At 40.6% G+C, this 13740-nt stretch overlaps 1 protein-coding gene across 5 annotated transcripts; it reads right to left on the bottom strand.

Annotated features, from left to right (window-relative positions):
- Window positions 1–1707: 1707 nt before the first annotated feature.
- CWC15 (CWC15 spliceosome associated protein homolog) lies at window positions 1708–12458 on the bottom strand. 5 transcript variants are annotated; one of them, XM_047071447.1, is made up of 7 exons: window positions 12414–12458; window positions 10996–11134; window positions 10402–10514; window positions 9448–9536; window positions 7966–8079; window positions 3796–3914; window positions 1708–2601 (listed from the first exon to the last, which is right to left on the bottom strand). In XM_047071447.1, the coding sequence occupies exons 2-7, from the start codon at window positions 11124–11126 to the stop codon at window positions 2472–2474; spliced, it is 696 nt and encodes a 231-aa protein (XP_046927403.1). In that variant the 5' UTR covers window positions 11127–11134; window positions 12414–12458; the 3' UTR covers window positions 1708–2471. The 5 variants fall into 5 exon arrangements, with proteins under 5 accessions (XP_046927403.1, XP_046927402.1, XP_046927399.1 ...); XM_047071446.1 differs by having other exon boundaries at window positions 12353–12416; XM_047071443.1 differs by lacking the exon at window positions 12414–12458 and adding an exon at window positions 12331–12412.
- Between the last annotated feature and the right edge of the window lie 1282 nt (window positions 12459–13740).

Raw genomic sequence — 13740 nt, 5'->3', positions numbered from 1 at the left:
TAAGATAAGCCTCTATTCCACTGGAGTGTCTGTCACTAGGTTTCTGATCCTAGCAACCAAGCAAAAGCAATTACCGTATCTCTTGCCCAACCCAAGCTCTGATGAGTTAGGGAGTCTCTTAATTCAAAGAGAGACCATGAATAGAACAATAGACTTTCTAAGTTTTAGCGACCCCTGCTGTATGCCAGCATAGAGAACATGTAAGACATCCCTACTATGTACCTGCCAGATACCTACACCTCAGAGCATTACTCAGTTCCCCCCAAACTCCCTTATGACTGTCTCACTGCTATTGTTTCGTAGGTGAGGAAAGTCGGGACTAATCAACATGACGAGGCAGTCGAGCCTAGTAATTAAGAGGATGGGATTTAAGAATAAAGACCGTTCTAGGTTGGCATCTCACCCCTACCCCCTTAAAGGTTTAGGACTTTGGTTTTACACTTCTCTTATAAACTTCAATTTCCTTGTCTATAAAACAGGGAAAATAATGCCTACCTTTCACAGGGAGCGGTGTCTATTAAATGAACGCAGTACAAGCAACCTTCGTGAATACCATGTCAAAGCCTGAAGTGACAGACCTGGGCTTCACGTCTAGGTCCATCTGGCTTCAAAGCCCTGGTCCGCACTCAGCATGGGCCCTCAGAGGGATAAAAGGTCCCTCAATGTTTTCCAAGATTGCAAGGCATCACAACTAAGAAGACCGTTCCCTGCTCTGTAAATCTGAGAGCTGACACCAAAACATTAGGTTTCTTGCATCCGACTCAGGTTACACAACCTGTTTTACGCTGGAAAACTATACTCAAAAGGGGAATGAAAACATCGAAATGACCTTTACTCGGATTCTTCCTGAACCAAACAGGGAATCTGAAGTCAGCACAGGCTGTGGTAAGGGTGCACCTACATTAGCCCCAGTGCGCGATCCGCCTTTCAGATGCTAAAAAATTAAAGCTTTTTATGATTCAGTGCCCCCCACCTCTTTTCCTTCACTTTGCCCAGAGTCCCAAGACTAGTTTTGGGAATCTAAGGTCTTTCACATCACATCTAAAAGCACATGTTCATGTAGTTTGAAGGCATTCATACCTGTATTACCTTTGATGCAGTCATTTGGCCTAAGTTTCATCTTCATTTGGAAGCCCCCGGGACTTCCTTCGTATGTGACAGTGGTGTTATTTAGAAACTTGAAAATGAATGTAAAGGCACTTTGTAAATTGTAAAGCTGGAGGTATTTTAAAAATAGGGCTTTAAATATTAATAAAGTGTTTAAAAAAAAACACTAATTGAAGTATTCAAAATTTTGTGTAAATAGATCAACTGGAAAAAAATGCAGAGCATGAATGTGGAAACCTGGGCCCCATTTCCAGCTTTACTCCTGGCTCAGGCTACATACAACCCGTGTCCAAGCTTCCACTGGGGAAATGCTGGAGTAGTGAATGTGCTCTCAAAGGGTTGGAATAAACAGTCAGTGATAAAAGCATGTTATTTTTGCTTTCTAAGTTTTATCTTTAACCTTATCAAGCTATCAGTTACAACTGAGGAATCTTAGGACGGAGTCTCTGTAAATGGCTCTATTTCTGATCCCAATTTTTCCACCAAAGTGACACCCTTAAATCAGAGCCCAGGCTTAGGGAAACTTAACTTCCCAGCTGTGTAGAGAGGTTCCCACTTCCCACGTGCATATCCTCAAAGGTAACAAACAAACAAACAAAATCCTATTTCCAAAGGTTTTATTTCATGTACTGTTTGCTGTTTAGAACTTTCCTACGCTCTGCATCCTAAAGTCGATCAGTGTGCAAACTCTATCTCATTCAAAAGAGACATGGCCGTTGAGTATCCAGGAAAACACAGGTGAGTGCCACATGCTTACTGGGCATGCTTAAGGAGCTGTTTTGGGCCAAGAGAAAAAGAAAGGAGTGCTTGCAGAAGCGAAAGATACCCCATGCACCCTCAGACACACACTCAGGGAGCTTAGAGGTTGAGGACACTCTTCTATACCAACATGTGGGCCAAAACAGAATTCTTTTCATCTTCCATCATGCTTTTAAAAAAGCAGAGAAGACATTACACATTAACTGATCTTAAATCAATGTCAAAGAAATGAGGAGAAAAAATTAATGCACAAAGAAATACAATTCACAAAACAAAATATGCAATGTTTTAAAAGCTGCATACATTTCAACAAAAAAGTTGGGGACACAGATTTGGTTATATAGATTTTTCAAAATATTTATTATAAGAAGGCTCCCTTTCCCATATTAAAAGGAAAACATATGACTGGAAATATTCCAAGAATGGAAACTAGGTTAAACCAATTCCCAAGTCCTTATCAAATAATGGATCCATAAAGGAGAGTATATTTTGGAACTTAAAATTAGGGAAGCCTATGCATAATGTAGATGGGGAAAGAGAAAACAGAACAAAGTCAGAATGATCGTTTACATTTTACAGTCTTTAATTAAGCACATAAAACTGTACTATTTAATATATTTCTCCATGAACTTTTTGTGAAATTCAGATCGCAGTGTATCATTTACAAATCTTTTGTCTTTCTTCTGATCATCTACACCTTTTGCACAGTTCTTGAAAACAACATCATCATCCCACCTAAAGGAAAAAAGCAAACAGAACACTTACGTGTCTGTATCAGGAGACATGAAAAAAGTGAGTTGCAAAGCTTAGTCATTACCCAGAAATATGCTCAACACATACATCATCTGATACAGCAATTACACCCAAAAGAATAAAGTAATTCTTAATAGGTTGTAATTTTGCTTTATTACAGCAGGAAAGGCAATTCCTATTTAGAACATATATTCTTATGACTTCTCCTGTATGAGGAACTCTGAGTTAAAAAGCAGAAATACACCGGCTTAATTGCATAAATATTTAATGTTTTCAGGTCTGAAACAAAGAGGCAGCCCTGGTATTACCCTGTTACTGTAGATGGTTCTAGATGATAATAACTGGTCAATTTACTATAGTTCGGATTACCAGATTTTATGCTCTTTGATCAGTTACCACTTAGTAATCATCCACTATAGTATATGGCAACAAAAGAAGAAACTACTGGGGTATAACCAGTAAGGCTCATGTGCTGGCCCATGTCCACCTGTCACTGCTAGAGTAAAGAATATTCTGGGTGACCCTCAGAAGAGGGACAGAGCATGAGGAAGTGTGCACATGGATTCCTCCTGTAGCTTTCCCCCTTATGACCTGGCTGTGGCTCTGTTAGTATGAGGACAACTATATGCAGAGTCCTCTGTGTCCTTCTGGTGAGCCTCTGAATGTGAAGGGTGAGCTTGGGACTCTTCCCACACAGATGTAAAATGTAACCTCTGTAGGACCAACGGCTCAATGCACTGCTCCATCCCTAGCGCTTGGAACAGTATCTGGGGGCGCCTGGGTGGCTCAGTCGGTTAAGCAGCCGACTTCAGCTCAGGTCGTGATCTCACGGCTCGTGAGTTCAAGTCCTGCAGCGGGCTCGGTGCTGACACCTCAGAGCCTGGAGCCTGCTTCGAATTCTGTGTCTCCCTTTCTCTCTGCCCCTCCCCAGCTTGCACTCTGTCTCTCTCTCAAAAATAAACACTAAAAAAATTAAAAAACAACAGTATTTGGTACACAGCTAGTTATCAGAAATATCTACTGAAAGTAAGTAAATGTTCATTCCTTCTTCTATCATTCTAATATCTGACGGAGAAGATGACCAGTGAAAAAGGGGTTTTTAGAGCCTTCACGTAATAGAGCTTGGTATAAAACTCCCAATCTGCAATATATATCCAACTCATTAGTGTAAAGTACCTTCTTTTAACTTTGAAGTTGGCCTGAGGCTGGGATGGGCCAGTGAGATTAAGGAGAGGGTTTCCACTCAATATGTTTTCCATACGTATTCTTTCTTCTTCAGCTTTTTGTTCTTGTTCCTGTCAATGACAGAGGAGGGCTCATTTATTTACATTAATTCTGGGATCGATCTTCTTGCATAACTCCTATTTTAAAAGACTGTTAGGATTTTTATGAGGGAGCTGGAGTAAGAATCAAGGTAGCCTTTTTTTTTTTTTTTTTAAAAAGATATAAGATATACCAGAAAAGTCTCACTTAATCCAAACAGTTTGGCTTTTTTACTATAAATATTTCATGCTTGTCATCATACATTCATTAGTCCGACTCTGAAATTCTAGAATGCATATTTAAACCTATTTTCTTTCTTGAAGTACATACAAAATTCATCGCTCATTCTAAGATAATACATCAATAAATATATTCTAATAATTTCAGAATATATTAAACATCAAAAAGATACATTTAGCAAAACTATTACCTTTATTTTTAAAGATGGGCTATATATAACCACAATTAAAAAATAATTTTATTTTGAACTATTAACAATGTAAACTTGCAGCTCCAGGATTAGTGACAAGTTATTATTAACCAAGAAGTAGCTCCTAAAATAAAACAAACTATCATGTAAATTCTTATATTCAGTTAACATGCATTTCTACTAATTCACCACAGGTTTTTCCATTTTGTTCTTATCATTTATTGTTACTAATTCTCCATTTTTACACCTCTCATTCTTCATCAGCTACAAGCTCGTCCTTCTTCACTTTTAATTTAGCATTAACCTCTTTAAACCCAAATCACCCTGTTTCATTCTTAAAAATATAAAATGCCTAGAATTCTTAGCCATAGTAACTGCTGATCTATCTGTTCAGGCTATTTTAAACCAAAGATAAATCCTACTTTATTGGATTTTAGGGATGACAAAAATTGATCAAGGAAAAAGAGACTTTCAATTTAAAATGAACCTAATAGTGTTTTTTATCACTTTAAAAAATAACCTAATTTTTCATACAGGCTAATGATTATTTCATTTTAATATCCAAGTGTGAACAACAGATTTCATTTTTAAGAGGCCAAATAACTGGGAAGTGACAAGATGCAACTTTCAGGGAAATAAACAGGGAAATTACTTTAGGTCACTTTCAGACCTTAAGCAAACAAAATTAAGAGCATCCATCATAGATTAAGAGCAGACAGCTTTCTAAAAACTATGTATTTTTAACAAATTATATTGATGCTGAAAGTGAAAAGATATTTCTCTGAGATGCTATAAAAAAAAGAGCTCAAATACACAATGTATCCAACTTATAATAATAATGTATGTGATATGATAAAGTTCTGGACATTTTATATCTGCATTATTTTTTCTTTCACAGTCCTGGCTGATTGCCAAACACAGCACTGGAACAAAGGTGCCCACCCTTTCCATACTCAAGTACCAGGCACATTATGGCTCCCAAACATAGGCTAATAATGGGTAACAGCCTGCATATCAAATCCAAACTGCTCCGTTTTTATAAATAAAATGTTACTGGAACATGGATAGTCAACCTCATTCATTTTGGTATTGTTTGCAGTGGCTTCTGTGCTACAGAGAGCACTAGAGACTGCATGGTCTGCAAGCCTGAAATGTCCTGAAATATTTACCATCGGGCCCTTTACAGAAAGCTTCCTAACCCCTGACATAGGGTGACTGGTTTGAAAATGTTATTTTGGGACACCTCAAAAACCAGCCACTAGAAAACCAGACAGGCAAACAGGAAAAAAAAGAAATAACTGTCATTCAATCCCAAGAAACATCAATACATTTTTGTACAAAGACAGTAGATGAGCCCCACAAAATTCCAAGATCTTTGTCTAAAATGTTTATTCTTGGTGTGCCTGGGTGGCTCAGTTGGTTAAGCGTCCGACTTCAGCTCAGGTCATGATCTCACAGCTCGTGAGTTCGAGCCCTGTGTGGGGCTCTGTGCTGACAGCTCGGAGCCTGGAGCCTGCTACGGATTCTGGGTCTCCCTCCCTCTCTGCCCCCCCACCCCAGCTCGCATTCTGTTTCTGTCTCTCTCTCAAAAATAAACAAACGTTAAAAAAATAAATGAAATGAAATACATTTATCTTTCCTAACGGTCAACCAAATGCATTTGAATTCTATGTCTCTTTACGTATCTAGAGCTGTTAGGCAAGCTGAAAGATTCTGGAATAGAACAACTGCCCTCTAGTGGTGTGCAAGTGATATCAGGAAAGTTCTTATAATTCTTTGATTTTTAAAAATTAGATACAATTATAGGCTATTATGGGAATTATGCCAAACTTTGATGAGAACTATCCTTAAAATATTCTTCTTCCGGGGCGCCTGGGTGGCTCAGTCGGTTAAGCATCCGACTTCGGCTCAGGTCATGATCTCACGGTCCGTGGGTTCGAGCCCTGCATCGGGCTCTGTGCTGACCGCTCAGAGCCTGGAGCCTGTTTCAGATTCTGTGTCTCCCTCTTTCTCTGACCCTCCCCTGTTCATGCTCTCTCTCTGTCTCAAAAATAAATAAATGTTAAAAAAAAAAATTAAAAAAAAAATATTCTTCTTCCAATTTGAAATTCAGCAATGTTCTACTTCCCTAGACTCCTCACATGAACCCATGTCAGTCTTTTTCCCCCCTTTAAACAGAACAAATTCTTGGTTCAAGCTTGGTTCAAGCTTGCAGACAGAGAGGCTCATTAAAAAAAGCTGAGTTGTTTTGTTTGAAAGTGGAGGCAGATATCTTCATCTGAATGTCTCGTAATGAATCAAATTCAACCTGTTCCAGAGTTCGTCATCTCTTTTCTCTCCGTCTAAACACGCTCATCCTTCTGCCATCCCCTGTATTAGTGACTGGCAGCAACATCTCCCCAGAAACTGGGGGGTCATCGTGGCTGCCACATCTAATCAGCCACTTTATCTGGTCAATTTTTCTTCCTCGACAGCTCTATCAGCATCTACTTGCGTCTCTCAATTCCAATTCCTATTATGCAAAATTATCATAATTGCATGTGAGGATTACTGGAACAGCCTCCGCAATCAGTTCTCTCAATACAACCTCCATACCTCTGCCAACGTAATCTTTCCAAACTGCGTATCCAATAATTTTATTATTCGTGTTTCCCGGTATTACTGAAATATTTCATAATAAAATAAACAAAAAAATAAAATGCATATCCAACCTTATCAATCTCCTGCTGAAATCAACTAGCTCCTCATGGCCTTCAAAACCCGAGTCCAAACTCCTTTAGTGCTGGCTTGTGAACCACTAAAGCTGTGACCTGTTCGAGCTCACCTGTTTCTTATTTTTACTACTACGGCCAATTCACCCAAAGTTTACAAGTATGTACTATGGGGGCGCCTGGGTGGCTCAGTCGGTTAAGCAACGGACTTCAGCTCAGGTCATGATCTCATGGTTCGTAGGTTCGAGCCCCACATCGGGCTCTGTGCTGACAGCTCGGAGCCTGGAGCCTGCTTCGGATTCTGTGTCTCCCTCTCTCTCTGCCCCTCCCCCACTTGTGCTCTCTCTCTCTCTCTCTCAAAAATAAATGTAAAAAAAAAATTAAAACAAAAAGTATGTACTATGGATCCTACGTAATCCTTGTGACTCTCACTGAGACAGACATTCTTTTCTTTCACTGTATAAATGGAGAGAATATGGGGACCCAGAAGTTAGGTAAACTGCCCTAAGTTATATAAAACCTATTGACAGACTATATCAACATAGGCCTGGAAAGAAGGCTGCAAAGAGGAGACAAAGATAGCCTCATTATATCCATGGGTTCTCGGTAGGCCATGATTATATATCGTATTCAACTTTGATTCCTCTGACACTTACCGGACAATGACTCAATGTCTGCTGAACATATGAACAAGTATGTGAACAAAGAGCAAACTGGTAGTATTATTAGGCATGTCTGAGCTATTTGGAAAGAATTTTTAACACAACCAAGGAAGTTAGGATGGCACAAAAATAATAGGACTTACAGACCTACAAGCGCTGTAATACCTAGACATGGCATGGATGATTTCTAATACAAGATGATATTACTTACATCAAAAAATATTTCTAGTTTAGCATAGAAGATGGAGAAAGATGTAAATATTTAGTACTTCCATTTTACCTTCCTGGCCTGCTCTTCAGCTCTTTCTTTTTTAATTTTTTCTAGCTCTGCAAGAAGAGCTGCAGTATCATCATCATCACTCTCCTCTTCAAAATCTTCATCTTCATCTTCCTCCTGAAAAAGAATGACAACGGCCCAGGAGATTGGAAAGAAAATGCACATTATTCATTTATTTTTCCATAAAAATCACATTTATCAAATCTCTGGGGCAGTGGTCAGTTTCCCGTTGGGGAAGATAAATGTACTTAAATATAATTAAAATCAACAAGCAACCAAAAAATAAAATAAAACCCCACAAACAAGCTTACAGAATACTTACTAAAATGTCCCTCATATGTTTGAGATTATAACTTCAAATAGGGTAACAAAATATCTTCCAAATTTACAGGGTCAAATTTACACATGAAAAGTTCTAAAATCAGAGAAGAAATACTACACTGATACACGCAGTACATATGTACACAGTGTATCACCCTGAGAGTCAAATAATTTTACTAGCTCAAAACAACTTTTAAGCTAGGAAGTAAGGATAATCAAAAGTACAAAAAGGGGCGCTACATTCTCAGAATAATTTCAAACAAATAGTTATTAAATCCCATTTAAAATTGGGTTCCCTTTATTTAATTACTGAGTTCACTACTGAATTCAGTCTGTCAGGTCTGGAATTAATTGTTGACATATACATTTAGTTTGATGCTCCCCACGAAAGGCCACTCATGTTTTCCCACTGTATGCAGAAAATTGCAAGTTAATTACAGACTATAGGGCCCCACTGAATTTTAATGTTAACTGAAGCACTAATTCTAAAAACCTTCCACTTAGATCGCTTCCCTTCCTAAGCAGAGGAAGCCATTAAGTTGAAGTGCACATCTAGAGAGGGCACCTTTGGTATCTAATGTGGAAAGGCCCCTGGGTTCAACTCTTGGGGGTGCTGACAGACACCCTAGGATGAGGAATGCCCTCTGGGGGTACAGAAAACATGGTCAACCTCCAGGATTTAGTACAGAGAATTCTTTTTTAGGGAAGCTTATTCTTTAATAGATCACTTCCTTATGTGGTTCTCTGGAGATCAAACTTGCCCTTGAAGTTTGATTACTCTTGTGATTAATACTTTTTGTTTAAGAATCAACCATGGGGCGCCTGGGTGGATTAATCAGTTAAGTGTCCAACTCCTGATTTTGGCTCAGGTCATGATCTCACGGTTCGTGAGACCAAGCCCCGTGTCCAGCTCTGCGCGGAGCCTGCTTGGGATCCTCCCTCTCTCTTTCTGCCTCTCCCCTGCTCACGCTCTCACTCTCTCAAAATAAATAAATACACTTAAAAATCAACCATAAAGCTTAACACTGATGTCAGGGCTACATGTGAATAACAGGAAGTAAATAAATACAGGTCACTTCTCAAAGTCAAAGAACAAAAAAAGCATTTCAGAAAACACAATAAAAAAATGATCACGTGGAGATCAATGGAGGAAATAAAACATACATCTGTTAGAGGATCATCTGCATCAAGGTTGGCAGCAGGAATCTGGTCTAACCGAGGTTTCTTTGACACTGATGAGGAGGTTGTATGTTCTGGGGGAAAACAAACATCATTTAGCTTACTAAAATAAACACTGCATTTCTTGTAACATTTTAGGGACATGTGGGCACAAAGAGCTTACAGGAACCACAGTGCCTGGAATGTGCCCTTGGTTAAGTATTTGTTGAATGAATTAATGAAAGTATTGATTTGAATAGGAGAACTATATAGCCTCTCTTGGGAAATTGAGGAAATAGTTTACATATACTGAAAATATAAAAAAGCTACTGTAACTGATGCCTGTAAATGCCTGCCAAAAACTAGCGTCAAAACTCAGAGACCCTCATAGACAGAAGCTTATTGGGGCTCAAGGAGTGTGGCTATTCTCAACAGTAAAAACCTTTATGTGAGGGGCGCCTGGGTGGCTCAGTTGGTTAAGCGTCCGACTTCCGCTCAGGTCACGATCTCGCAATTTCTGAGTTCGAGCCCTGCATCGGGCTCTGTGCTGACAGCTCGTAGCCTGGAGCCTGCTTCGGATTCTGTGTCTCCCTCTCTCCCTGGCCCTTCCCCTCTCGAGCTCTGTCTCTCTCTCAAAAAATAAATAAACATTAAAAAAAAAGATTAAAAAAAAAACCAAAACACCTTTATGTGAACTGAAACAACAGCTACTAGATATCCCCAGGTCATCCTGTTCCTTCTACCACAGAAGCACAGATGGAATTAGAACCCAACCTCATCAGCGCTAATCTAATCGCTTAAGAAAGTGTTACTGATGTCTTAAAGCAAACAATATTTTAAACTGTTCACACCAATATTTTAAAGGCAAACAAAATACTGATCAGTTCCAATTAGAACATGAAAGAAAAACCGTTATTGACCTAATTTCAGGAGACAAATGTCTGGGGGTAGTGTTAGTACCTCGTGTTGGACGATCTCTATTTTTTTCTCTGGCGGCAGCTCGCTCTCTCTCCTCTAGCTCTCTCCTGAAGTCACGGTTGCGAACCTCTTCAGGGGCATCCTGAGTGGTTTGTCTAAAGGAGAAACAAATGAGGGCAAAAATGTTACTTAGGCAACATGGATACAAGCTACATCCTTGTGATGTTTCCAATACTTCAAAAAGCACAAAGTGAGTCACACATATTTTCCCATAAGGCTGCAGATGAATTAAAATGTCTTTACTTTTTGTTAGCCATGTCATCTCAGGGCTCATTACCGTGACACTTTTAATCTCATAATGATTAGTGTAGACCGTGCACAGGCCCTCTGAGGTAACTATTACTGTGCCACCTACATATGGAAATTCCCAGTTAACAGCAATTTCTGCATCAGTAATATACAGTAGTGCATTATAATCAGAGCATAATGTTAATGTCAAATACTCCATTGCATTCTACGCCTATGAAAATAGATGACTTAAGCGATCAATCCTCAAACATGCTACAGTCTCATGACCATGCCATTTAACATTTTTAGTCTTGTTTTCTGAACAAGAAAATGAAAAGTCTTCGTTACCTATATTTTATCTTTGTATGAGAAGGTAGGTCTCTACTTGAATACTGCTTTGAGAGCTGGCTCAAATCACCTTCTCCTTTTCCTCTCCCCCCTCTCGCAGGTTCAAAAGTTGGCCTAGCTGCTGTTGTCATCTTTTATGCTTTAAAGAAAAATAGTATCCAGTTAATTTCAATATGATAAACTCTCATTGCGTAAAGTATTCATAAATATCCACCCTTGTGAAATAATTTCCAAAACTCATTCTCCAAAATTTACCTAAAGAATCTCAAACAAAAGTTTTGAAGAAAACAAATTATGAAGCTCAGGGTGTATAAGGAATACGGCTTCTTAGGCAGCTCTTAGTGCAAAAAAAATCTCTCATGAAGATCTGAGTTTGTGTTCCTGTTCTCCTGTCTCTGTGACCTTGGGCAAGTCACCGGGCTTAAGTTTCTGTGAAATGGGCTAGATATCCCTCAAAGTATTATTATATGAGAATTGAAATGTCAAAGTCTTATAAAATTTAGCACTGCCACGATTAAGTTTTAAAAATTCTCAACTCAACATTACTCCACCAGACACCCTAACTAAACCTCGTACGACAGAAAATAGGCTAGTGACGACAAGAACAAAAATTACTTTAAAATCACTGACAAAGTTAGTGAGTGTTCTGGAGAAACGTGTGCTAAAATTTAATGACGGTTACGTGGGCAAAATTCTCTGACAACCTTTTGTTGATCCAATTTTCTCCTACAGCCACCGTTATAAGTCAGATCTTTTGTAGGTTACAAAGCTCAAGACAGGACACTCCCCCCCCCCAAAGGATTCTGATAAGCAAAACTCCGGGACCCATTCCTTGCGTTACTTTTGGTTTTGAGCTGCCAAGAGTGGTGCCTGGCAGATGTGGCTCCTAAAGCCCCGTTAAGGGTCCGAAAAGCATGAGTGTGGGGACGCTGGGGGAACCGGTATACTGTTCCAGATTTTCAAAAAGGGAAAAGGGGTGTATGCAAAGGGAGAAACTGGGTTGTCTGCCGCTGGGGGCGCCGCCGCCTCCCACACACCCCCGGATCATCGTCGCTCCCACCTCCCGGGGGCTCGCCTTCAGGCTGTTACCAGAAACTCGCTGACTCTTCACCCAAGGCCCGACTCGCAGGGGGTTGGGGGGTTGGAGGGGCGTGGACCCTATTTAATGCCGTCTGCAAAGCTGCCTTCACGCTGCGCGCTCCGCGGCCGGCCTGGGATTCGCCGGGCTCTACCACCGCCCGCTGCTCCGCGGCCTCCTCCGCCCGCGCCCGGTTCTCTACTGCCGACTCCGGCCGCAACCACCCTTTCCCGCCCCTCTCGGACAACAGAGACGACCTGCTACCCTCCTGCCGCTCACGTCGGCCGGGGTCTAATGCTGCAGCCTCCGGAAATCATACAGACACCATTACGACTCGTACCTCCCAGGAGCCTCTGCGCCCAAAGCCAGGGCCCAAGACCCGGAAGCAAACCCTAAGCTCTTTAGTCGCAGTTTAGAGGCGGAGGCGGAGACCAATCCGCAGCAGGCAAGGTGGAAGTCGGCGTGACGACAGAAAGGGGCGGGGCCGAAACGGCCCAGGGGGCGGGCGTTTGAAATCAGTGCTTTAGGGTAGACCCTAAACATCATTTTATACCTTCGAGAACCAATTACTTAATGTCTCTTCCGTCTTTCCCTTCCCCGACCCCCTCCCAGACTCCTTCATTCCGGTGCTGCGTGGACGGAAAGCCCCGGGTAGCCGACACCACGTCCCCGGCTAGCGAGAGAGAGCGTAGAGAAGGATTACACCAAACTGTTTAAATCCAACGGCTCCAGCTTCCTCTCTCCTGAGCTAGACCCAACAAGCCTAGAGAGTTGGGCTACGGAAAAACTAGTGTTTTCATTTAATTGGACATGAAGAAAGAACAAATATGTACGGGGGCAACCACGATCTTTATAAAGGTACCATTCCTGCAAAAATATTAGTCTTCAAAAGCAAAGGTTGTATTCGTATTGTTTGTTAAAATTTCTATTTTTTAGAAAAGTCTAAGTTCTAGTGGGAGGGGAGATGTCACTATTCGAGATTCATTTATGAACCCGATTACGAGCGTTTAGAACGGTGGGCCCAAATGCCAGAAGCACGAGATGCAGTTATAAGATGGCTACTCAAGCGTTAGGTGAACTTTTAATGAGACAACGAACGAGGCGGGGGGGTGGGGGGGGACCTCACCAGTCGTCTTTCCTCCCTTTCCCAAAGAAGCACTCTGGGAGCAGGGCTCTCGTTTGCTTAGCCCATATTGGTATCTCCTCACATAGTTTTTGGCCACAGTAGATACTCAATATTTATTAAACAAATGAAAATTCAGCTCCTCCAACTTGGTTTCAAATGTAAAGAGCTCATTAAATTGAACATTAAAAAGCTTTATTTTCGGAACTCTTTCTTTGAAACTTGTAAATGAAAAAAAGTAAAAAAAAAAAAAAGCCCCTTATAAAGTTCAAGATGAAGATCTTAGTTCTTAATGGAGGTGTCTCTCCCCTAGTTTTGCACATCTCCGTAAAGGACGCTACCATGTATGAGTTATTAAACCCAAATCTTGAGGATCCTAATTGAATTCCTTTTTCTAAACCCTTCACATTTAGTTTATTTGCAAGACTTGCCAATTTTACTTCCAAAATGATACCCCACATTTCAGTCCACTGCCACTACCCTAAGTCTAAGACACTGTTTTTCACCGGCATTTGTAATTGCTCCCTAATGCGTCTTCTTGCTT

Source organism: Lynx rufus, unplaced genomic scaffold (genome assembly GCF_022079265.1).
Source record: "Lynx rufus isolate CCGP_SWC_20201006 ecotype Redwood Valley unplaced genomic scaffold, mLynRuf1.p SCAF_9, whole genome shotgun sequence".
Classification (NCBI taxonomy): Eukaryota; Metazoa; Chordata; class Mammalia; order Carnivora; family Felidae; genus Lynx; species Lynx rufus.
This window is presented reverse-complemented; position numbering and strand designations above follow the sequence as displayed.

What these genes read in the sequence shown, in the direction of transcription:
- CWC15 (XM_047071447.1), bottom strand. Translation starts at nt 11,126, where the DNA reads ATGACAACAGCAGCTAGGCCAACTTTTGAACCTGCGAGAGGGGGGAGA. An exon ending in CATACAAAGATAAAATATAG is followed by an intron (nt 10,515 to 10,995) that starts GTAACGAAGACT and finishes TTTCTCCTTTAG; the next exon opens with ACAAACCACTCAGGATGCCC. An exon ending in CTGAAGAGCAGGCCAGGAAG is followed by an intron (nt 3,915 to 7,965) that starts GTAAAATGGAAG and finishes TGTCATTGACAG; the next exon opens with GAACAAGAACAAAAAGCTGA.